At 44.7% G+C, this 26,291-nt stretch overlaps 1 protein-coding gene across 5 annotated transcripts in view; it reads right to left on the bottom strand.

Annotated features, from left to right (window-relative positions):
• REXO5 (RNA exonuclease 5) overlaps positions 1–26,291 on the bottom strand; it is a 407,232-nt gene that overhangs the window by 355,508 nt on the left and 25,433 nt on the right. For all 5 annotated transcript variants that reach the window (XM_085629097.1, XM_085629095.1, XM_085629094.1 and 2 more), the window contains exon 3: positions 18,282–18,400. In XM_085629097.1, coding sequence (XP_085485223.1) covers positions 18,282–18,400 — 119 coding nt within the window. The remainder of the gene's footprint in view (positions 1–18,281; positions 18,401–26,291) is intronic.

Raw genomic sequence — 26,291 nt, 5'->3', positions numbered from 1 at the left:
GGTGAATTCACAAACCATCAAAGAGGACCCCAGACACCCCTCTCTCTCTTACACAACCTCACTCTCTCTTTTTCCTCTCGTTCTCTCTCTCCGCGTTCCTTCCCTTCCCTCTCTCTCCCGGTCACTCTCTCTCTCTCTCTCTCTCCACGCCCCTTCCCTCTCTTCTCCATCTCACTCGCCTCGGCATCACTCTTCTACTCTTGCCCTCCCCGCCATGCTCTCCTCCTTGTGGTGACGCATAGCCTTTAAAGGCTAACGCTGTGCCCCCTCTACCCAGAGGCCGGTCCAATAAAATTACCAGGGCTCATTTGTGTTCTCAGTCCGGCCCTGCCAAGAAGGCTCTTCTAACCCTTCGCCGCTCACTGCCACATCTGTGTAGCAAAGACTATGGTTGGATAAAACTTAATGAAGTAAACAAACAGAAACTGCCTGGCACAGCTTTGTGAGGATTTCTGTGGAAGACACCGCTGGCCTGCTATGATCTTGCATTGATCATGTAGGTAGCACACAGTAACTGGATGAATGAGTCCCCAAAGGTTTCACAATGTTTATTAGTCAGTTTGCTTGGTTTATCAGTAACTCTAATGACCATTGACAGGGGATACATCCAGTGTGCCGGAGACATCTACTGAGCAATCGGTCCGCTTTGTCACTCAAAAGAGAGTCCTGGTAGCCTTTCCTGGTCGTCTAAATAGAAGATTCTCTGTTTCTGTTGTTGAATCGGGCAAGGGGATATGGTGGTATATTTCTCAACCCTGAAAGTTTCTCATCACTAGTGGCTTGAAAACCCTTAAATCTGGTAGAAAAATTTTGGCACGCTTGCTTAAGGTTTGTGCCCATCTTTGTATTAAAGTTGCTTACGGCAGTTGTGTAATCCAACAGTCAGTTTTGAGAGCAGTTTTGGGCAGTTCTGCCCTTTTTGCTAATTCCACTGATACTGGTAGAACCAGTGTCTTTAACACAAGGTGTAAGCAGGCCTGTGGGGTGACGCTGAGAGTTTTCAGGCAAGGGAACTCAAAAGAAGAGCAAAAATCAAGGCAGGTTGAGCTACTTAACTATCTGTTAATTTATGGGTTAGCCCTTCTAGAGAATGATGGACTATGAAAGGACAGGGGGAATTTTTTGTATTTCACAAGTACCCTCTGTCTCCTTTTCTTCATACTCCTCAGTTTGACCAACAAGAGAGGATTCCTTAAATGTTTTGGAGAGAGCTCTACAATTCATGTCTGCTTTCTGGGACCTCTCTAACCCTCCATCTTAGGTATGAATTGTATCACAGCCACCACAGTTAGTCCTTTACTGCTTGATGAGCTGACAGCATGCGTGCGCTGACAAAAGGGTGCACATTGTGTTCCTCTCCTGAGCACAGACACCTGCTTTGTGTCACAATTTGTGTGACAAAAAAACTTCCCGCGCACATGCATGAGCGTGATCATCATGTTTGCTCAGGGATGCGTCAAAAAACTTCAACTTGTGCTTAATTTGAAGCAGGGGTGCACAATCTCCAGAACCATGTACAGGAGCTTTCATTTCCCAAAATGAGGGGAAAGACACCACCATTAAAGTCTGCCACGACATCATGGACGCTGTGCTAGTTAATAGCCCATCAACATTCCTTTTTCAGAAAAAAAATGCCCTCAAAAATGAAATATCTATTTATGTCGCTAAAATATTCTAGGATGCTAACCATTATACTGCTCAGAAAACGATGCTCAGTGTGCCAAACCAACAAGGGTATTGTTTACATTTCCGAGATCTGGTAAACGTGCCAGCAGGCAATTCTTGATTCCAGTTTCTACATTGCCACTCTATGTAAAGCTTACACAGCCATAACCATTTCCAGAATACAGCTGTATGTATATCATAGTTTCCAGATGTGCCCGGTACGTAAAGCATTTGTTGCCTTGAGTTTGCACACCCTATTTATGTAGTACGTGTTGCTGTGACAGTTTCCATATTGCCCTGTTTGCAAAGCCAGATTGCCATAATAGCTGACTCACATGTTGTCATGTGTGTGGTTCATATTACCGTATCAATTTCCACATTGCACAGTGTGTGATGTATACTTGGTTTATAGTTCAGTTATGAATATGTAAATACCTTAAAATATTCATAGGATACGATTCCATAGTTTTTACCATTATCCCAGTCAGTGGTGGCAGGGTTTAGCCATCTCAAAACAATGATAGGTTGAGCTGATTTGTAATCTGTGACCTGCCCTTTAATCAGAATGTTCTGACGCAGGAAGATTAAACCACTAAACTAGATGAGCTATCCAATCATTTCAGGGAAAATAAAAACTCGGCAGGAAGCAAGTGGATTAGAAGAAACAGTGGCACACTTGATGCTGCAACAGGCCTTTTCCTTACTGAAACGGTCCCAGATTTCTTATAGAAATTATGAACGCTGCTTTAGGACGGAGTTTAGATATATTCAAAGGGCCCTGAATCTGCTACAGAATCTGCTGTGCGTGTGTTAAACATGCGAAGAAAGGGAATCAAATCACACCCCCAACCAAAGAGATGCAAGCGAAGGGAGGACACCCTTTCTTGCCCACGTAAGCGAGGCCTTTTTTCGGGAACAATACCATGGCAGAATGTAATTTTGAAAGAGGTCCCGCACACGTGAGACAATAGGCAGCCTCGAACGCAGGTCGCACGGACACGGTATCACAGTAGTAGTACTAGTAGGCAAAAAAATGCCGTTCCTTCAATCTTACCGCGTTACTCGTGGTGGGCCGTGGGCAGTCCGGCTCAGTGTGGAATAACTGATTATTTTAGGCGGCCGCGGCCTGGTGCACTGAACCGGTGTGTGTGTCCTGAGTCCCGGACTGGTTAGCAGTGGGCTGCAGTTGTGCTGGGGCGTGGCGGCGGTGGCGCGCGTGGTCATGTGACAAAAAGCTACCACGCGCTGCGCGTACAGCGGCCCCTACCACCCTATCAGAACAGTCAACTCAGCGTCTCAGAATCGAGTCCGACCCACAAATCCAGCCCGCCCCTGGCCTGGCGCCCCAATAAATCAGTGTGACGCGCATGCACAGTCAACTGTGTTAGTGCACGCACGCCGCACGGCCCACTGAGCCCACCCCACTCACTGACTGTAAAATTTAAATAACAAATCGAAACCGTTAACAGGCTGCGGCCTCTGCCGCCATGATCGATCACACTACTACGCCACCAATAATTTATTCTCTTTCGCACCGTGCGGTGCGCGGCAGGCAGGCAGCAGCTAAAAATAAAATAATTGTGAGAAATGAATGATTGAAGTAGTAGTAGTGTGAGTTAGTCTGTCAATGATGATCTCACACACACACAGCCGCAACTTAACTGCTCCTGTGACCTGCAGGCTCTGCCAGGCTGCATGATTGAACACGCTGAGACTGAGACAGAGTACAGTGAGTATTTAAATCTAAATTTGAAAAAACATCAATGATGCACGGCACGGGCCGGGCGAGATGCGTAGACCCGGCCCTGTCAATTAAGTGACGGTGCTAAGCACCGGCAAGCACCGGCAATTAAGCTCTGGTCCCCAGAGTTAGTCCAACCCCTTCCTTAGGTATAAGTAAGGAACCCCTGGCAACAGGACTTTAGATATCCCTGGACGAAACTCTGTAGCTGAATCTTGGAACTTCGATGCTCTCCTCAAGACTAGAGGACTGAAGAAATCTCCCTTGGGGTCAAGGAGTGACTCCCTTGCTTGTCAGGCGCCAACAAAGCATTTTGCCAGTCTGCATCTCCAAAGCTCCCGCCGGACTACAAGGTATTTGCAGCCCAGGAAGAGGATTTCCAGACTTCTCAGAGGCCGACCCGAGTCCCCAGCAAAGCTGAGACCCGCAGCCTTCGTGAGTAACATGGAACCGGAACTCCTGGTCACCGTGCACATTTGCAAGTGCATTGACTTCCCGACGTCTCTCGAAGTCGTGCTTTGGGTTACTTGTAGCCCACGCCCGAGCACCATCTGCACCGAAGATTGTGGGCCTACACTCCACAAGTGTTCTGTGAGCCCGCTTCTTGCATTTCAGCTCGAGGTTCCTTCGCGATCCGTGGTCCGTCGACTGGTGGGTCCCTGTGAAGGCAACTTTGATTTTCCTTGGGCTTCCCTGGTTGCTCCAGACGTGCCCTGACTCCCCACCGTGTGGGGAGTCCCTCAGACCTTGCTGGTCTGCACCGAAGTATCTTTCTGCTTTCTGCGTGGGTTGCTGTTGCCAAGGCTTGTTCTGTCCAATCCGGGCACCGACGCTGCAGCACTCGACATCCTTCGTGGGACAGCTCGAATCCAACTCCTGGTTGTCCTCTACGCCTCCTGGTCCTCGTGGCTGAAGAGTCAAGCTTCACCTTCTTCAACTGAAATCACCCGACTTCGGTGGGCATTCGCCTATTGTGCCCCTGGTCACTGGCTAGTGACCCAGACTCTGTCCCCTCTGCTTTCAGGTTCTTCTCGACTTCGATCCAGGCTTGGATCTCTTCGGACACTTCGCATCTTCCCGGCAGCAGCACTTCTTCGCCTATTGTGCCCCTGGTCACTGGCTAGTGACCCAGACTCTGTCCCCTCTGCTTTCAGGTTCTTCTCAACTTCGATCCAGGCGTGGATCTCTTCGGACACTTCGCATCTTCCCGGCAGCAGCACTTCTTCGCCAGCTCCCATTGAAAACGACGACGCGACCTGACACCATTTGACACCTATGCACCCAGCTTGCCTGGGTGAGGTAACTCGAGTACTCTGTTGCTCCCGTGGGTGTTGACCCTAGAACTTCCCAAGTCCAAAAGGGTTTGGTCCTAAGTCATCTCTAAGTGTCCCTAATCTTTAAAAATCTAACCGCGGCTTTCCCCATAGAAGCTAACGGGAACTCGCAGCTGTGTTCTCACACTGCACACCGCCCCGTGGGTCCCCTGTGTCACTACCTTGGGTGGTTCCTTGGGGTCCCAACAATTCTACAGGCTCTAGGCCTTGAGTCAAGTTAAGTTGTGGTTCTTATACCACTATTTTAGTATATTGTTTGGCTCGCCCCTAGGGCCTGACGTGTATTTGTGCTATTTTACTGTAATATTTGAAGTGTAACTTATGTGTTTAGACCTCTAGCCTCATAAAGAGACTAGTAGGGTGTGTTTAGAAATAAATACATATATTTTATATATATACCTGGTGTGGTTGTCTTTCATTTAGCCATTCAAGAGATTATAGACTGGTAAAACAAGCTGCTTTACATTCCTTCAGGAATTAGCCTGAAGGCTGCTCTCCATAGCTACCACTAGGATAGCTTTCAATAAAGGTTGTCTTTAACCTATCATCAATAAGGGGTTGTTTGGACTGGTGCAAGGTGCCAACTATAATTAGCGGACAGCATATACCAGGCCAACTTCTCACAGTTGGTACTCTAAGGAGAGAGAGAGAAAAAACCCTTATTACTGTGTCCTGAGGAAAGTGTTTTTTATACAGAGTGATTTACCACCGAAGCACGTCGACGCTGAGCACTGCTGAATCTAACCACGAGGAACCATGAGAATGAATAGATGTTATCATTCACCAGGATATGAACTCGATGTAGATTGTTGGATCAGCAAATGCAACAGCTTTCTTATAAGTGTGTGAAAAGGGTCCCACATTTAGATTTGTTCTCTTCCTGTCTGTCATGGTGTATACTTCGTCCGTTCTTTTTAAACATTAGCACGTACTATTTTTTATTGCATGCCAAGTATGAATTTTATATTATTTCTTTATACGCTATTGACTATTAAAAGTACATTGTAATATAATGTGTTGTTTTAAAAAATTTAAATAATCTTTTGATGCTATATCTCGACTTTGGTGGTACATCAGTTGGCAGGGCTGGCTCTATCCAATCTCAATTAGTAGTGTATGTATTGTGTAAATCTAGTGTGAGTGATTCAGAGAGTGTCTGATATCGGGTTTCCAAGGGGGAGTCATATTTTCTCTACTGTTATAAACAAGTACATCATGGTCTGCTGAGCAGACTGGGCCCTCAACCCTGGACCAGCCCCTGTTCCTCAGTGCTCTCTTACCTTAAAACTTGGGGTCAGTTTAAAAGTGTGATGTACAGGTTCTACAATCTTCTGATGCACCACCTCTACTCACAGCTGCCACTGGCTAGCCTCAGGGTGACCTGATAGGCTCGCCTGCAGATGGAATATGATGAGGAGGACTGGGCAGAACTCTTGGAATCCCTAGAACAGGGAGTCCGTGAAGCACGGATGAAGCTCAGTCTATTTAAGAATCTTCAGGGCTGGCACTGGACCCTGGCACGGCTTCAGGTTGCAGGGTTGCTCCCTCACTCTGCCTGCTGGCGATGCAATCATGCACCCTGTGATATAGCTCATAAATTACTGGATTGTCCAGTCATTCACTCCTTCTGGGCAGTAGTATGGCCTGCGCTATGGGAATTCCTACCTCCTTTGTAGTGTCACCCCCCTCCATTCTTTTCTTCCTGATCTTATTTCTCTTTCTTTTTCTTTCCTTTATTTTTATGCAACTACAATGAATCCTACACAGGCAAGAACATCTAAAGAATTAGAAAGAATTTTCAGATCTCAATCAAGTCAAAAAAATTTAGGTGGCGGACTCAGCCAGTAAGGCAATGTATCGGTCTTCATTTAAACCTCTGTCTCTCAGAGGCTTTCATACTATTGAGTAAACTTTCAAGCTGTACTGTGGAGAGCCGACTTTAGTAAACAGCTTTTTAACCCTGATTACTAGGTTACTAAGCATTACCATAGTCCCATAAGAGCAACAAAAAAAAGTGCTAGGTCTTCCTCTCCTCAGGTAATGCTCCGTTGGATTTATCTCATTCAACTTGAGACCTATTTCAAATTGGTCTTTTGTTTGGGTCAAACTCCTAGAGAGGACTGAACTGACCTAGTTTCAGTCACTTATCAAGTTTAATGGTTGTCTAGACCCATTGAGGTTAGTTTCCCATTGTACAGAGGACTCAAACCTTTCGTAGTCTTCATATTTGATTACTTCAAGACACAAACTGACCTGCGGCACACTGGTCCTCCACAGCAGTTGATTCGGTCAACCATATGATCGCCCGTTTATCGAATTTCTAAACTAGGGACACAGTATTTATTGGTGAAGATATGAATCGCCCCTCTGTCGTAAACCTACTTAGTTTCGCAACCACTTTCATTAATGTTATTTTTGGAGTTAGGCAGGGCTCAGAACTAGCACCCACATCAGCCTTTCATTTCTCTGGTAAAATAATGTGTTTGTTTCTTGCATAACAATGTAGCTGAAACTCATTTTTTAAATGCTTCTCTGAATCGGCCTCTGACAAAACAAAAACTGAAACCGTCAACTGTATGTAAGACACATAGTCCTAGCTGTGTACCAATGCATCAAAACTCGAACCAATGAAAATAGAAGTCCTAATAACAGGCTTGCCACCTCATTTGTGGAACACTTCCCCTTGGCAATCAGACATTGGCTTTTGTGCATTCTAAGCCACAGAAGTATGAACTTGAGAATACTGTTTAATGAACAGCTCTCTATGGAACCACAGAAGGTGGGGCGGCAGTACCTTCACTTGTGGTATCGCGTAAACTGTTTCTCGATCTCACATATCCACAAACATTGAGCATGTCCTGTGCCATCATCTTCAGGCTATGGGAAGTGGATTTATTTACCTCAGCCCCAATTTTTAATTCATCAACAGAAGTTTAGAAGTTAACATAACAAAATAATATCAAGGCTAGAAATGAACTAACAGGCACAAAACCAGCCGCAAGTGGACATTACTAGATATTGAAGAGGCAATATTGCACGAAAATGCAACATTGCAGGCCTGCAGAGGACAGTATACAATCAGTTAGTTGTCTTTAAAGGGGACAAAAGAAAGCATACACAAGTAGAAAAGGTAAGCGTATCAGCTTGTAAGGGATGGGATCATATCTACAAAGGACAGTATCAAGTCTAGTTAACAAAGATTACTCTCAAATTACATTTTAAACCTACAAAAAACAAAACAGGCCTAAAAAGGATAATACAGAGCTTAGGCAGTAACAGGCGTAATAAGTACAGCATAACGCCTAATAAGGACAATCATATACCATGATTTTATTAATAAGGAGAAGCAATTGACAACTACCTTTAAAATCAAACTTATAACTCTAGCAAAAATCTTCATAAAACTATATGGATTTTGTCTGATGCATTCCACCAAAGTGTTCCAAGTGACAGACAATAAGATCGAAAAACACACTCTATCTGATATTTACTCAGATGCAATTTTGTATACCTCCCCCTTCCAAGTCCATCATTATGCACTTGAGAGGTCATTATGAACAAAGTCAGAGGTGCTGTGTAGCAGAAATATACAATGTACTAACCTACTAGTGCCCCACTATAAAAGAAAAAGAAAAAAAACCTGACCACCGGTATCCTACCCATCTCATACAAAAGTATTATACATGGCTTCCTGTCACTCTTTCCTACCTCCTTATGTGTGAACTTGCACTAACTACCCAGTGTGGAAAGGTGGTGCATTATAGAGTGTGGTTGTAGGAACTCATCATTAAAAACTCTCAGGATACAGTCTTGGGTTCAGTCAGGCTCGTTTGTAAAGACCTTAGCTCAACCTTGGGTAGCTGCGACTTCGAGCAGTCAGGCTTAACCAAAGCAACTAGTGTAAACCATTTAAGTACCAAAACAACCGAATAAGAAAGTCGCACAACACGAAAACAGTCCATCACCAATTTATAAACACCAATTTATAAAAGCAGATCTTATTGTTTTAATATGCTAAATTTAATTGATTTTATTGTAAAAGTGAACAAAGACATACACAGTCTCACCTCCGAATATTTCATGTAACAGCGAATCATACTCAGCCCTATCGTACAATTCAGTTCTGCCTGTAAAAACCCCACCATTTGCCCCAGATCTGGTGATGTTTGTATGTTTTTGTGGGAATCCTCTCGCCATGTAAATGGAATCCTCAATTTTGGCACACCAGTCCATCCCGCTGCTACAGTCGTTGGGCGGGAGTAGGGGTAAATGGGGGGGGGTGGGGGGGGGGGGTAATGGAGTTCCATAAGCAAGCAATGTCTCTTTTTGCGACCAAAGTTCAAAACCCACCAGCAGCCTACTCAATTTTAAACACCCCACGTCCTCCAATAGCAACACCAGAGTCTGCAATGAGGTCTACTGGACGATCCAGTACCTGTGTCAATATACGAAAAACGGACCACCAGTAGCGGGATATAATGGGGCAGGACCAGACTACATAAGAGAAATTTGTGTCAATTTCTACGCAACAGAGACAAGAAGACAAGGGACGCCTTTGGGCCTTCCATAACTTCAGTGGGGTTATATAGGTTGCATGTAGAGGATTTTGTTGGACCAGGCATAGCCTGCAGGATATCCCCAGTTCCCTTGATACCATGAGTGCGTCTCTCTAGTCACCGTCTTCCAGAGGGCGAATCCAAGCTTCCCATTTAGCCCTTATTGAGGTGAACAAGTCTGGTACATTTATAACCAGCAACCTGTACATTCGAGAGATACCCCCCTTTACCTATTGGTCCCTGCAACAACTAGGCCTCTAGTGGGCTGAATTCGAGGGCTGTTCCAATGTATTCACCATGGGCCATTAAGGTGGTGTGGAGGTTGATATTTATAGAATTGAGGCCGATTTAGTTCATATTCTGTTCTCAAGTCCTAAAATAGTTTCATGGGGGCTCCCCACCAGACGTCTCCCAGCTAAGAGATGCCAATGAGGTCCCACTTTGTGAAACCTTCTAGTTGTGCAGTCTAGCGTGGCCATCTCCCTTTCCATAGTTGAATTTGTAACATGATATTTCTGTCCCACCCAGCACATCCCAGAGCAAGTCTCCACACCTGAAATACCCCTTTCGTCAGCTACGGGAGGGAGGTGGGGTTCGGTGTGTCATTTCCATAATATTATCGACACCTATAATTGGGACCTCAGTTCGGAATGCTGGGTCTTCCCACAATCCCTTAAGTCAGTCATCTAGCAACATAAGTTGCAAAGTCCAGTAGTATAGTGTAACATCCCTCTGCTTTCCCCCATCAAATGAAGATAGGATAAATTTCCCAAGCACAATGTGCGGGACCCATTTAGCCCACAGATAAGTTTGTAATATAGCTTGGAGTCCCTGGAACTATCTCATCTGAATCACACAGGGGTAATTCAGGAGAACGTAAATGAAGCAGGGTAGTGCCAGCATTTTAAACAGTGTCATTCTGCCAAGGATATTGAGGGGTAGTCACACCCATCTCCCCAGGTCTGCCTGCATTCGGTCATTAACGGGGTCAGGTTCAAGGACAATACGAAGTCCGATAGTAAGGCAATGTGTATACCTAGGTATATGAAACTCAGTCTACATTTTGGGATACGGCCTGAAAGTTAGTGTTGTCCACAACGCCTGTCAGAGGCATTAGCAGGGATTTAGCCCAATTCACACTTAGGCCTAAGGCATGCACACATAGGTTGAGCATTTGGGGTAGACGTGGGCCTGTGGATTCCAGGTTGGGATAATAACAGCAGCACATCATCTGCATATGGGGCTATGCAGTCTTCCACCCCTTCTCCCCAGATACACCCTTCTACTTGTGCGTCACATCTAACCCCCATTGCCAGGGGCTCCATGGCCAGGGCGAATAGCGGGGGGCAAGGGACAACTCTGCCTGGTGCCCTCTCCTATGGGGAAGAAGTATGATAGGGCTCCATTGGCCTGTACTTCTGCCCTGGAGTTTTTAGAGGAGCTGCATATATGCTGTAAATTTGGACCAAACCCCATTTGGTGCAACACTTCATATAAGTAGTCCCAATCTAAGGTGTCAAATGCTTTTTCAAAATCAATTAGCAGTGACGGGTTCATATCTACTAGTCATTCCCTATATGCCATCGCCACATGCACCATGCGAATGCAGCACCAGGTGCTGCAATGTGGCATGGAGCCACATTGGTCTGCAGACTTTAGAGTCTCCTGAGGCGGAAAACCGGGAGTTTCATTTTTAAACGCACATGTTTTTTTGCACGCACAGCATCTTATTTTTAAAATTGTTGTAACCGAATTCTATCTTGCCTGATTGGGGAAACCTCTACTCACCGCATCCTCATCCGAGATAGGTGCTGGAAGGTGAGGAGATATCGCGGCCCCAGAGACTGCCAGTGGAGCGAGCAGCCATCTTGGGGGAAACTAAAGGGTAGCGGGTTAGCTTTTAAAACTTGTGACGCCATAAATGCTGGGGCGCCAAAGGCAAGCCCGTCTGCGCCCAACAGAGCCCAGAGGCCAGAAATCCTGCCCAAAATGAGGTAAATACCCCATATCTGACCCGTATAACATATTCTGCTAAATCTTTGCTTGAGATCAGAATACACGAACAAGCCAAGCGCTTAGCTTACATATGCTGTCCTTGGAAATTCCCAAATGCGCTGGGGGGTCCAGTTGCATGTAGGCATTGTCTGCTTCAAAGAGATTTGACATCGGCCAGCTCATTGAACCCAAGGAAGAGTATGGACCGAGACATAGTCGGTTTAAATAGCATACTATGCAACGTAAGATCATTAGTAAAACATCCCTTTGAAATATGGGATTTGATCACATCACACTCCCCTGAGATCTGTTTTTTTACAGAAGCTTGGTTGAATCTCACTAGCCACCCAGCGATAAATTTGGCTATTCCAGAGAACTATAAATTCTTACATCTGGAGAGGGAAGGAAAAACGGGGGGTGGCATTGCTATAGCCTTCAAAAATCATCTTAATGTGAACTGGATTTCCACCTTAAGTAATGACAGCATAGAACTGGGAATCTTTAAGATCACCATATCACCTACAGATAGCTGGAACGGAGCACTACTCTATCGTCCCCCGGGATCTAAAACCAACTTCACGGATCAACTTATAGAACTAATAGCCATTCATGTGCTCGCGTCAAACAAATTCCTTTTGTTGGGTGATTTTAACTTTCATGGTGAAGATTACACCAACTCTGAAGTAAATAAACTTCTTTCCAGCCTAGACCCGATTGGACTTACTCAAAGAGTTAAAGGTACAACACATCTGGCTGGCCACTCGTTAGATTTAATCTTCTCCAACATAGATCATCTGGCTTGTAACCCTCCGGACCCCCTTACATGGACAGACCATTCCATGATTATGTTTTCCATTCAATTTCCATGCAGGAAGAGCTTAGAAACTAATATAAGGAGAAAAAAAAAAAAAAGAGGTGTGTAGACCATGGCGGGACCTCTCTTTAGAAGCTTTTAATGAGGCATTCCATTTGAAACCACCAGAGAATGACATGGAAGTATCCAAGATGCTGTAAGGCTTTCATTCTGCTTTTGTGACAGCACTGGACACAGTGATCCCACAAAAAAACTATGGTTTGTTTCAACGGCGGCCGTCAGCTCCCTGGTATACTCTTGAGTTAAAGATGGAAAATCTAAATGTAAGATACTGGAGAGACTTTGGCGATCAAGTAAGGATCCTCAAAACAGATTACGCTATAAACAGTCACTGTCTAGCTATCACCAGAACTTAAAAGCTGCTAGGCGTCTGTTTATTATGAATCAAATTGAACACACCAGTAATTCTTCAAAAGCCCTTTTTAACATAGTAAGGGACTTTGTATCCCCACAAGTTTGCAGACAATCCCCAGTGGAATCTCAAGAATTCTGCAATTCGTTAGCAATCTATTTCCATGAGAAGATTTCTAACATATATGCAAATTTTTCATCTACCACCGTTCAGAACCTTGAGTCTCTCACTGGATTAGGAGACTCAGGGAAGGTGGCATACAGCACTCTAGACTGTTTCGAATTAACCACGCTTGAGGAGGTGTCTAACCTACTGTCCACTGCTAAGTCTGGCTCACCTCAAGACCTCTGTCCTCCAAAGAAAATGGTTCTCCTAGCCATTAGTGTTGCCCCAGCAATTTGAAATATGTTTAATCACTCAATACAATCAGGTAGCATCCCCTCAACATGGAAGGAGGCATTCGTACGCCCAATATTGAAAGAACCTACAGCTGATCCTCGAGTACTCAGTAACTACAGTCCTAGTTCTTGGCTACCCTTGCTGGGCAAGCAGTTGGAAAGTATAATAAATAGGCAGTTAAGTCTATATCTGGAATCCAATAAAATTCTGGATCCATCCCAATCAGGCTTCCGACCAGGATTCAGTACAGAGACCGCCATTCTGGCCGTGACTGACTCCCTTAGGCAGACAATAGATGCGGGTGGTTCAGCAGTACTGAGCCTATTAGATCTCTCTGTGGCGTTCAATACCATCTCACATTCAAAGCTCGCGGAGAGATTATACTCTTGTGGCATCCAGGGTAAAGCCTTAAAATGGCTGCAGCATTTTATATCAGACAGAATGCAAACCATTATGTTAAGGCCATATTTGTCAGAAAAAACACGTTTGGATAGGGGCGTACCTCAGGGCTCCTGTCTAAGCCCGTCGTTATTCAATATTTATATGGCCCCTCTGGCAAAAATCGTAGAGCAACTAGGTTTTGAGATAATCTCATACGCTGATGATACTCAGCTTATGATCGGTTCCAACCTAGAAGCAGAAAAAACTCGGTTCTCCGTCGGTATGCTTGCAATCTCCAACTGTATGACGGAGAACTGTCTTCAGCTGAACCCTGGAAAAACAGAGGTCATGCTGATGGGGAAAGCCTCAGCCATTTGGTCAGACGATTGGTGGCCCTCACAATTGGGAGCAGCTCCTGCTCCTAAACAATGTGTAAAAAACTTAGGTCTAAAACTGGATCAAACATCAACTATGAAAAACCACATTGCTATCACTACGAGTTCCTGTTATTATAGCCTGCGTCTATTACGCAAGATTCTTCCTTATCTGCCGACGAACCATCGTAGAACTCTGGTTCAAGCTATGGTGATTAGCAGATTAGACTATGGTAACGCTCTGTTGGCCGTAGTGGGAGAGACCTTACTCGCTAAATTGCAGGTGATCCAGAACACTGCGGCCAGAATGATTCTGAACCGTCCAGCAGGCTCTCCCTCCGGCCCTCTGTTGAGGGAATTACACTGGCTACCCGTGAGGAAGAGATCATATTTTAAAATCTGCAGTTTTACCTACAATGCTTTGAAAGGCAAAGGCCCTTGCTATCTACAAAAGAAACTTGTAAAATATGTACCTCGCAGAAATCTCAGATCCAGCACATTAGCCCTTCTACAGGTACCTTGAATACGTTTCAGTCGTACAGGGGGAAAAGCTTTCTCGTATCTTGCCCCAAGATACTGGAATAAATTACTTATGGCTCAGCGTGAAATTCCCATATATAGTACCTTCAGGAAATAACTAAAAGCTTACCTGTTTTAATTTTGTTTTTTAACTCTGTTGCTGGCGTGATTTCTGGCACTCAGGATGTATTTCTAGGCAAGCGCCGAGATGCCCCCGGGTGAGTCGTGCGCTATAGAAGTTACTATAACGTAACATAACATATCAAGTTTGGGATCACCAGGTGAAGCCTGTTGGCCAGCATTTTCTAATATATCTCATTGGTGATTAGTGAGATTTGGTGATATGAGGCATATTAATCACAGTCTGGGTAAACATGTCCAATAGCAGCGGCACAAGTGGTCCTCTGAATTTCTGGAAATATTCAATAGGAAACTAATTTGGCCCCGGAGTCTTACCAGTGTGCATCTCGGAGAGCGCAGCACTCATTTCCTCCACTATAACAAAGGAGTCCAGCTTACCTCTCATCGTCACAGACAGGGTAGGGAGAGGCAGGTATTCAATTAAGGGGCTTAAGGGATTCTCTAGGAGGGTGCTCTTGTCTCGTATACAAGAACCTGTAGTAATCCGCAAAGGCTGTTGCGATCTCTATACCCCCTTCTGCTCAACATCCCCTTAAGTCCGTCACGCCCAGAATCACCCTCTCTACTGTACCATATGTGGCCAACCAGTATAATAGTTTGCTGGATTTAACTCCCCATTCGTAGACCCTACTCTGCATGTCGATCTAGCACTGACATAATACTTTGAGGAAGGGCTGCCTCAGTGAGACCTTGCTGGTCCTCTTCAATGCCTTCTTGTTCTAGTTGACTTATAAAAGCCTCCAGGTCTGCAATGTTCTGCATAGCCTGTCTTTCTGTGCCTTGAAGTGGGACCGTGCAACCTCCCTCATTATGCTTTACCAGCCACCAACAGAGTGCCAGGAGACTCTGACTCCTTATACAGCTCTATAAAGCTATCCAGTTCACATGACAGTGGTGGGCTACCTCTTCATTCGTGGGGCATCACGCTCTGGCATTTCTGTCTCAGGCAGAATTGCTTATGTCCTGATGATGATGATACCTACACCCTCTTAGGGGATCGAAATGTCGTTGACCATAGAACCAGGACTCATATTGTTGATATATAATTGTTCATGTGAGCAAAGGTACTTAACATTATATGTGACATAACCATTAGGTTTTCACTGTAGTCACATGGCAGAATGAATGAGCCTAGAAGTTTTTTTTACTTCTCTTTTGTTTGTTCTCTCACTTTATTGATGTGTTATTTTAAACTCCATTATTGTATTGGTTTTCCATTTGAACACAACATAGACCTCATTGTATCTCTAAGTATAAATTGTTGTGTTATTCCATAAGTAAGGGACCTATGTTCCTTGAAAGATACATAAACCCTCGGGTCTTTAATACCCTTGGGTTGACCTTGTCTTTAGAAATATGGTATCTGGATTTCTGGCAGACCGAGCTAATCCTCTCCTCAGGCCTCTACCCACCTGCCTGTTGTGTCTCCAGGGCGCTTACATTGCCCCGGGTGATCAGAGACAATCCCCATCACCTATTCTCTCACTGGGGAGGAGAGTCTGCAATTGCTCACCTCGGACCCTATGACTCTAGGATTATTCCTTCCCACGTGCGCCTCCAGGTCTTTGTCAGGCAGCCGGCTCCGGTTCTCAGGTGTGGCAGTTGCTGTCTTGTGAGCCGTGTCTTCGGTCCCACTTGTGCAGCTGTCCCAGCTTCGCCTAGGGACAGCTCGTGCAAGATGCCGGCAGCAGAGGAGCAGTGGTCAACCCATGCTCGGCAGTCAGGATCCACGCCTCCTACTTTTACTGATCTGCTGTCGTAGTCACTAGTTACATGACTGCCATATTTGATTCGCTAGCTTGTACTTTGGCAGCCACGAGAGGGATCTGCTCTGTCTCGGCCGGGATTTGGCCCGCGCTGCTCATCAAGGTAGTGTCTAGCAGCTGGGGGTGCTCTCCTCATCATTTGTGGCATGCCAGCTACAGGGTGGACCCGGATGCTCAATATGGAGATCCAGGAGCTTATGGAGAGACGTACGCCATCTTGGCCCTCTCAGCCATGCCCCCAAATAGTCCATATTTGTAATGAATTTTCAGACACCAAATCCACCCGAGGGTTACGGAGATATAGATTTTTAAGTATAAAGTAAATCACTGTTTTTCAGTCAAAATGTAAACAAGCTTTGGCAACTGTCACAGTTAGTGGAAACTTTATAAAACTATTATAAAATTGTGCTTGGGTACTCTGTCCCACTTTGAGTGACCAACTCCAGCAGCAAGCTGGTCAAGGGGGCCAGCAAGAATTTTTTGGACAGCTACCTTGTCACCAAAGCAGTCTTAGTCCAGTTCCAGGCTCTATGGGCAAACCGCCATAGACTCAATGAAGTAATCCTGATGCAAGGGATACAGGATGTTGAAGATGCTGAGGATGCTTTACGGTTAACAGGGGTGGGGGGGCTTCCAGGCGCTACTTCTCGGTCTTGGTATGGCGACTTTGGCGACAGGGGATCAAGGCCCCTCGAAATACTGCTAGGTCCAGCAAAGGTCCAGATGCCACTGGACGACTCATCTCTGGTCACAATAAATTCAGTAATATACTCCCATGAGAAAACCGGTTTGGAAACCATTTTCCCCCCTCGATCCCTAATGACAACCCGTCTACCAGAAGAAAACAGCAGCCCCTCATGTGTGTGCCCATCATTTTCCCTTTAAAGGCGGCTTCCCCTCTGAAGCTCGCCTTTTGGGTTCCCACCCTCTGTGGCTTCCTGCCAGGGAGAGGCAACACCTATTCCGGGGGCAGGCCTCAATTGTTTCCTTTCCAGGGGTCATTCACACTTCTCCTGAGGAGAGCAGAAGGCTCTCCAGTGGCCAGCATCTGCAAATGGCCACTGGAAAACGTGGGCAACAGAGTGGCAACTTTCTAAAAGTTTCTTTGAGTTAAAGTAACATTAAATAATTACCTTGAAGTACCAACTTAAGTAGTTCTACTCAGAAGTTGGCACTGCTGAGATGTCAGTGTGTAACCAGTACTTGCTAATGGGGCAACAAGCCTTTCCACATCAAAAACGACAATTTGACGTTTTTAGGGATAGGACATATGAAAATATATGTCCTACTTTTTAATAGTAAGCACCCTGCCTTAGGACTTACTAGGCCTGGTGAAGGGAAGACATATATACTAAAAAGCGAGATCTGGGCATTGTCATGGATTTAAATGGCAAGGTCAAGTTAACAGCTTAAAACTGTTCTTCCAGTCTGCATAGGCAGGCTGGGAGACCCATTTTACTCTGTCACTCTCCGGGTGACACAATAAGTGCAGCATTCGATGAGGGACACTTTAACTTACAGGCCCTGGGTACCCCCTGGTACCATATACTTAGGACTTATAAGTAAGTTAACTCATGCTAATTGGTTTTAAGCCAATCCAGCATGTACTTCAAAGGATCAGAGCACTGGCACCGAGGTCTGGTTAGCAGGCCTCAGTGCACTCCGAGTCGAAAAACCAGCAGCATCAGTAAAACGCTTCGTGGGTGATCATGAAAGAGACATTTTCTTACACTCTCAAGCTACAGATCAAGCCTAACAAGTGTCTGCCAAACTCCAATACCATACCAAACCTACCTAAGCACATACCATACATTCGTTTACCTGTTGTTTATAGAGTGTATGCCACACAGATCTACTCTGTGCTACCCATTCCCCTTTTACCCATCCTCTAGAACTTTCTCAGAATAGGAGCAATCGCTACACTCCGCAGCACCTCTATCAGAGTGAGGGAGCCTCTTACAAATGCTGGGACGCGTCCCTTTCTTTTCTCTCTAGAAGAACAAGAAAGGTTTGTGATGGAACGTTCAGCAGCACCAAAAATTGCTATTAACTAGCATTAAGAAGTTCACAATACCCGTAAGAAACCTTTGTTGTACTGAACAGCTTTTTAAGTAGGGCGTGCACATCAGAGAAGTTCTCTAGATAAGAAGGCTTTAGACATGGCTTCAGAGTATGATACTGTACCTTGATTGAGCGGCGCTGGCGCATTTCCCCAAAGCAGCATATCTCAGCAGTTCATGTATTTGACTGTAACTGATTTCACAGTTATCTTGAAACAATTCGGTCGAAAGGCGAACTTTCTTCTACAAGAAATTACAAAACAGTTATAAGCCCAGGAAGAACAATACTCTTTCACAGGTGAAGTAGATGGAAAAAGGATAAAGGGAGATGACATTGAATAAGAGCAGTGCAGAGAGGTGGCACAGAGGCAGAACGTACAGGTAGGCACAGAGAATGGCAGAGAAGTAAGGTTGTGAAAGGAGGGTCAGAGAGCTCCATTCAGAAACAGGTAAGGTAGACCTAGGTGAGGTAGAAAGAAGCGAGAGAGCAGGGTAACTACATAGAGAAAGGGAAATAGAGAGAGAGAGAGGATCAGGTTAAGTAAAGAGACGCTCAGGTCTGAATGATTGGTTATTATTTTAACTTAATTGCCACCAGCTAAGTGAGATCGTGGAGATTAAGGTTGGGCATGCTGGGTATTCAGATCACTTTACCAGGAGGCTCCTAGGAAGTGGGAGCTCAGGAGATTTCACACTTTACCCATGTATTAAAACTGCTCTTACCAGAGTCCCAGGTAAGGAAGCAGACACTGTACTGCAGCAGTTAAACCTCATCTGCAGAAGTGGGCAAACAGCAAATACAGAGTGCAGAGCCAAAGGGCTGGCTCAGCTTTAAAAGTGAAACGACAAGCCCTCACAAGATGTGACATGTAAAGCACACAGCAAATATCTTGCATCAATATGATAAAAACGCTTTACAATGCTAAAATGTTTATTTCTTAACATTTGGATTTCAGTTTGATATATTAGGTGCATCGAGAAATTTAACCTAACTGTTTCTAAACATAAACTTAGTAACGTTCAAAAATACTGTGGTATTTTGGCATTATCATAAGGCGGCCAAGAAGCTGATGTTCGTCATGTGCACTTTATATGAAGACAATGCTGTCAGGTGAAAAACAACATTATTGGCCATTAAACTCACCAGGAGTTAAGTTTTTGTACAGCACTCATCCTGAACGTAATTACTTTATGGAGGTCTGAAAAATGATCAATCAGGGAAAGTGGGGTGTAGAGAAAAAAGATTTACCTAAGACCACACAATTTAGTCAAATGATGAAGCTGGGACCTGAGTCCATATTACCCTGATACACATGGTTGTTAAATGGGAGGATGAAAGCGATATCTATCTGGAGGCTGAACTGCAAAATGTGTTCAGTTCTTTCATGAGCTAAATTACATCATGATCAACAGATACAAATCTCATGTTAAATCAGTCTGATGCTAAGCATATACTCGTATGCCACAGCAGTACATGCGGCCGAATAACATGTTATGAAAAGTTTATGTACTAACAGCTGTACATTCCCACACATATCACTATAGAGAAAAGGTAAAATTCCAGTTTATTACCACAGGAGAGCGACATTGACAAGAGGCAAGCAATGGAGAAGCCAATATATCTTCCTTTGATGTACCAACAAACGTAAAACACAGGCATTCACAAATGCAGTTCACATTAAGCGCACGTTTTGTTTACCACATTAAAGTCTGTTCTTTAGCTTTGCCAATGCTGAGAAACAGGAGCAAAAATAGGGCTTTCACTAGAATGTGTATAAGAAAAATAAGAACTTAATGTGATAAATGGCATATTTAAGTTTATTTTTCAAATTTAGAATAACCCCTTATGCTTTCTAATGGAAAAACCTCCTGGAAGTCAGAGTGATACATCACCAGCTGACAGCATGAGGCGAGAGAGAAACAATACTCTGGTTAGAGACATGCCAAACCCTACTCTATGCTTTTTTAAATGAATTGCTAAAAATATGTCATCCAAACAGCAGTCCAATTAATTCAGATAGGGTTAGATAGGATCCATATAGGTCATTATTATAAAAAATGTAGAAGTCACTTCTACACCTGACATCCTTCGCATGGTACTCTCCCAAACATTTCCACTTCACACCCTGATTTTCACTGATTTCGTTTTTGTTGGCATTAGGACTCTGTGCACCTTACCCCTGCCAACCAGTGCTAAAGTGCTTGTGCTCTCTCCTTCAACCACGGTAAAATTGGACTACACCTAATTGGAACATTTAATTTACTTTTAAGTCCCTAGTAAATGGTACAATCTGTAACCAGGGCCTGTAAATTAAAGGCTACTAGTGGGGAGAAGCACTCGTGCCACCCACTAAAGAAGCACTGAAGAAAGCACTGCACAGGTCTCGGGCCTGCTACTGCAGCTTGCACATGCAGTTTTAAACTGCCATTTTGACCTGGCAAAATAAACCTTATTTTAAAACAATAAAATAGAGAGGAACAACCAGTATTCACCTAAACTTGGAAAAAGATGAAAAATCATAACCCAATTTGGGAATCCCAAAGGGGTGTTAATACTGCCCTCACCCACTCAATGAATGGCATGCCTCCGTATAGGGACGCTGCGACTCCCTGGTGCAGATCAACATCCAGGAATAGGGATCACTCACACAGAGAAAAACTGCTAAAACTGTCTAAGTGGGTATCTGCTGTCTTTATTATGGATCCCAAGTTGGGGGGGGGGGGGGGGGAGATGAGCTAACACTATCATATTTTAACCTTGGTGTCTACTATTCTTTTATCGGTACATAGACGGTGTGTGTCTACGAAAAGGACAAGTATAGCCACTTATGAGTTCCCTACAAGACTAGGAGGGTACGTATCTAGAACCTTCTTTAGGGATCCGCATTCTGATGAATGCCATCAACCCATACGGGCGTAGACCTACGGCATAAACGTGTTGATACGGCAGACAGGGTAATGGTGTCGTTACTTTCCCATATACCCATATTTGAACCTTTTTTAACCCTGCCAAGTGGGATCAATATTAAAGAAAGCAGATACCCACTAAGACAGTTTTAGTAGTTTTTCTCTGCGTGCAGGATCCCTATTCTAGGACTTCTTTTCTATAATCTTTTTTCTCAGCGCTCCTCCCTGAATGTTGGTCTGCACCAGGGCAGCGGCCCTGTGAAGATGCATGCCACTCATTGAGTGGGTGAGGGCAGTATTAACACCCCTTTGTGATTCCCAAATTGGGGTTATGATTTTTCATCTCTTGCCTTTTTTCCAAGTTTAGGTGAATACTGGTTGTTTCTCTTTTTTATTGCTATAAAAACATCTGAACTCGTAGGGGACCGGCTGGCCCACGTCGTAGAGGGTAATACTTATAGAAAATGTTTTTGTTAGTTATTACCCTTATTTTCAAGTACTTCTCGTGAAGTGAGGAGTACAGTTGGTGGGAGAATGAGGGAAGGCTTAGTCTTTCTTCCCTTCTTTTTTGTGGATTGAATAGAAATCTTATGCCAGACTTACAACTTTTTAATACTTATAAGTCACCCCTAAGGTAGGCCCTAAAGAACTATGGGGCAGGGTGCAGTGCATTTAAAAAGGAAGACTTGTGTACGTAGGTTTTACATGTCCTGGCAGTAAAAAACTCCCAAAGCCAATTTTCACTGTTGTAAAACCCATCTCTCCCATTGACTAACACTGGGTTACCTTATTATATTTATTCTATGCTAAGTTTCGAGCTGGAGCTGGTAGAAAAATACTTCTTGGTCTCTTCTGAACTGTAACTTAAAATCCTCTTCAATGGTAAAGTTGGAATTTAAGTTACAATTACAAAAAGTGCACTTTTTGAGGTTGGCATTCTTGGGTCCTAACCAGCTGTGCCTTTCTGCCAGTGATCTGGGTCACATGACTGTGAATGGCTCTAACACCAGGCCAACCCTGCCTTTTGTCACCTGAGACAGTTTAGAGCCTTAACTAGGGAAAAGGCAAGAACTTTCTAGAGCCGGTTTTGGCGATAGCACACAGACACACACACAGAATTATATATATTGAACATCCAGAACCACTTATCAAAACACTACTGGGCCTATGGACGATTCAGGAGACGTTCTGCCCTACTGCCAGAGGACTGCCCTGCTCTTTGCTGAAGTGTCTTGTTGTCTGAAGGAGGAGGACTGGACCTGCTTGTCTTGATCCCAGGCTACACAGATTGACTCCAAAGGTATGTTAGCTGTACTCCTGTGTGAGCTACAGGGGCACAACAAGCTTCAGAGGCCTCCCTTAAATTGACCAGCTGTAGGGGACCTGCTTGAGCCCTGCTGCTGGCCTTTGCTGGAGTGAGTCATGGTCCCCAAGAGATGCCCCTCAGGTCCTGGACCCTTAGTTGGCGCCAATGGGTACTCCTCCTGAAGAAAAGGTGGAAATCCTGAAGCTTGGGCTCCTATGGACTGGGAACAGGTCAGTTAATGCCAAAACTCTGCCTCCTACGAAGACCACCAACACAAAGCTCCGTTGAGACCTGCTATTCGCAACAACCATCTGCAACGACCAGGAACACAAGACCTGCCCTTCGCGCTACAGCAACGACAGCCCATGACGATCACCAACGTAAAGTTCCAGCTGCGACTGGATCTTTGCGTTACAGTAATGACCGTCCACGATGCTTGACCTTTTCTTTGAGCCTATAACTTCCTTCTCACGGCCTCCTACAATGTGGACGGAATTTAGAATGATCTCGCTGGCTGAAAGCGGAGCACAATTGCTTCTACAGCGAAGAAGCTGCATGTTAACAGCCCCTGCTCTGTAAAAGCAACGCCGGCTCCCACAGGAGATGGGGAGCCAGCAAGATCCGCGGGGTCTTTCAGGCTCCCCCATCACTGGTGAGTGGGTGCTCTGGGTGGGACCAGGGCACCCACAATAGAGTAGGAGCTCTGGCAGATGGGGTCTCCAGGGGCAAAATAGGCCCGGGGAGATGGGGCCACGCCGCCCTACCTCTCCTAATGAGAAAAAAGGGACCGGCAAGTCGGAAGCCCTGCCTTACCACCACTCTGTAAACGCACCTCGTTGTGCACTACTAGTTGAGGAATGAAGTCCCCTTGACTCCAGAGGGTCCTTGGAGGCCAACAAGCACTCCAGTTACCTCCAGCGAGCCCCACACAGGGGGATTGCTGAGAGGGCTTCGGAAGCCATGACCCCTTTCTTCACCACTCTGCAAACCAGCCTCCTGGCACACTGCTGGTTGGGCGGGTGAAGTCCCATTGGGTGTTAAGGGTCCTTGGGGACCAACAAGTCCTCCTTTTACTGACAATAAGTCACACAAAGTGTGATTGCTGAGAGGTCTTCGGAGGCCACACCCCCTTTCTCCACCTCTCTGCAAGCGCGCCTCCTGGCATACTGCTGTTTGGGGTATGAAGTCTTCTTGGATGCGGAGCGTTCTCGGGGGCCCAGAAGCCCTCCTGTTACCTCCAGTAAGTCTGAAACAGTAGGATTTCTGAGAGCTGGTTGGAGGCCCTTCACCCTTTCTCCACCACTCTGCAAATGCGACTACTAGTTAAAAACCCTTAGAAATCCACTTTAAAAAACCAAAGGTTACAGGAACGTTCTAGTTAGGCTCAGATTTCATTCGAATATAACCATTTAAATTCAGCAGGTATAGTTACCTGAGCTAACTATGACTAGTGCCCCTGCAATGTACTACTTATGACCTCACATATTACATCACTCATGACAACGTCAGTGACATCACTCATGACATCATCCATAGAACTACACACGCATTCACACCCCCATACAACCTCTTGTATGCCCACTCACACACCCACACAACCACTCAAATACCCATTCACAGACCCATACCAGTACTCACACACCTACTCCCTCCTCCATAGAGCCACTCACACACCCACTCACTCACTTGTACAACCATTCAAGCAACCCTTCACTCACCCATACAGCTACACATACAACCACACACCCAACCATACAGCAACTCACACACTCATGTATTCACATAGTCACTCACTCGCCCACACAAGCACTCACACACTCACTAAATCAATCACTTACATACCCATTTACACATCCATACAAGCACTCACATCCACTCATTCACCCACACATCCATTCACAGACACTCATTCTCCAATACACCCACTCACACACCAACTCACTTAACCAAACACCCATTGAAACCGTCACTCACTCACCCATACAGCCACTTACACACCCAGTCACTCGCTCATACAGCCATTCAGCCACTCATACAGTCACTACACACCCACCAATACAGCCAATGACTCAGCCACTCACTCACCAATGCAGCCACTCACACAGCATTTCACTCACCCACACAGCTATCCACACACCCACATATAAACCCATACAGCCACTCACACACAAGGATACATACAGTCACACTGCCACTCACATAATATATGTTAGAAGTAGTATCACTCAGTAGTAGAGCACCTAATATACTAACCTACCACAAACGTTAAATTAGTATACATGTTTAACACCCATAAACATTTACACTCACTTGATGTTGCAATCAGTGATGTCATTTGAGATGTCATCAGTGATGTAATATGTGAGGTCATTAGCAGTACATTGTGGGGTTGTAAGTAATAGTTAACTCAGGTAACTATAACTGAATTTCACTGGTTTTGTACAAGTAAAATCTGAGCCGAACTATAACGTCCTTGTAACCTTTGTTTTTTTTCAGCAACTATATATAGTCTTTCAGGCAATGCTTATTTTCATACAATGCATGCCTTCCCTCACTAAAACTATTCACCAAAAAAAAATAAGCAGTAGCCAAGGCAGGAGCCAATGCTACACCTACTGACTTTTCCATTGTATGTTTCTTTTGTGGTGACATGAGCTTTGACCACCAGCTATATCAGTCTCTAGCTCCGCCTAAAAAGATCATCTGGGAGACAAAATGGGGCTTTAGAGTGAGGGAGCAGGTAAAACAAGATTTTGTATACCTCCTCTAATTTGCACGAAATTAATTACGTAATCATTCTAAAATTAATTTACATAACATGTTTGAAGTGGAAGTGGTACTAATCAATATTTGCACCTTGATAAACATAAATACACATGGGACTAAGTTGCTAATTGCATGGCAAAATTAAATAATTAACAATGGAACGCAAACTAACCTTAGATTGTGTTGAAATAGTACAATTACATGGTTTATATTGCTTTGTGATTGTATTGTGGCTTAAAGCTGGCCTAACGGCTAGGGCGCTCGACCTCGGACCTGGATTCGAGTCTCGGTAATGACTCTGAACATCCTGTGATTCTGGGCAAATCACTTAATCTCCCCGTGCCTAACAAAAAATGAATATGTGTCCTCATGTAACGTAACTGGTGCTATGTAAAGCGCTCTGATACCTGATTGGATTCGGGTCAAGTTCGCACTATATAAAACTCTGTAAAAAAAAAAAAAAAAGTTATCGTATGGTAAGTATTATTGCTTAAATGTTGCTGCAGCTAGGAAGATGCTAATATGTATTGGGATTAGTGTGAGTTTGAAAATTAGAACCTTCATTTCTACATATTAATTGCTGTTATGTCTATTTTCGCTTAGTTAACATTCGTGCCTACTAGGCCGCAGTACTCAAGATGGCGTTCTCTGAAGCAGATGCCACCATGTGGCTCTAGAAATCACGAGGTGAAATGAACTCCTGACATCGTGTTCCCTGCCAAGGTCGATGTGTTGGGGACTTGACCGTAAGCCAGTAGATGAATGTATGAGAACCAAGGAAGAGACAAAGAATGAACCTGTCAATAGGACCCTTTTGCCTTGAAAAGATACATTTTTCTGGTCCCCACATGGGAATCGGAAGAACCATTACAAATTGTGAAGTCTTGTGCCAAGTCACTATGCAAAACCAGTTTGCACTGGGAAGAGTTCAATGAACTATTGATAACCCCGAACTGTCCAATCAGAACATTTGGTCTGCCCCTAAGGTTGCCATATTTTGTATGAAGTAAGGCAAGGAAAGGTATAATAACCCCTCATCAGTCATTACGGAAGAGTTGGGATATAGTTTTTGCAGTTGCTGTAGTGGCCATTGCGGTTGCTGTTTGTTTTGGGTTAATCGTAGAAGGAGAGTTCTTGATGGGTGGTTGTTCCTTT

The sequence above is a fragment of the Triturus cristatus genome, chromosome 10 (genome assembly GCF_964204655.1).
Source record: "Triturus cristatus chromosome 10, aTriCri1.1, whole genome shotgun sequence".
NCBI lineage: Eukaryota > Metazoa > Chordata > Amphibia > Caudata > Salamandridae > Triturus > Triturus cristatus.
This window is presented reverse-complemented; position numbering and strand designations above follow the sequence as displayed.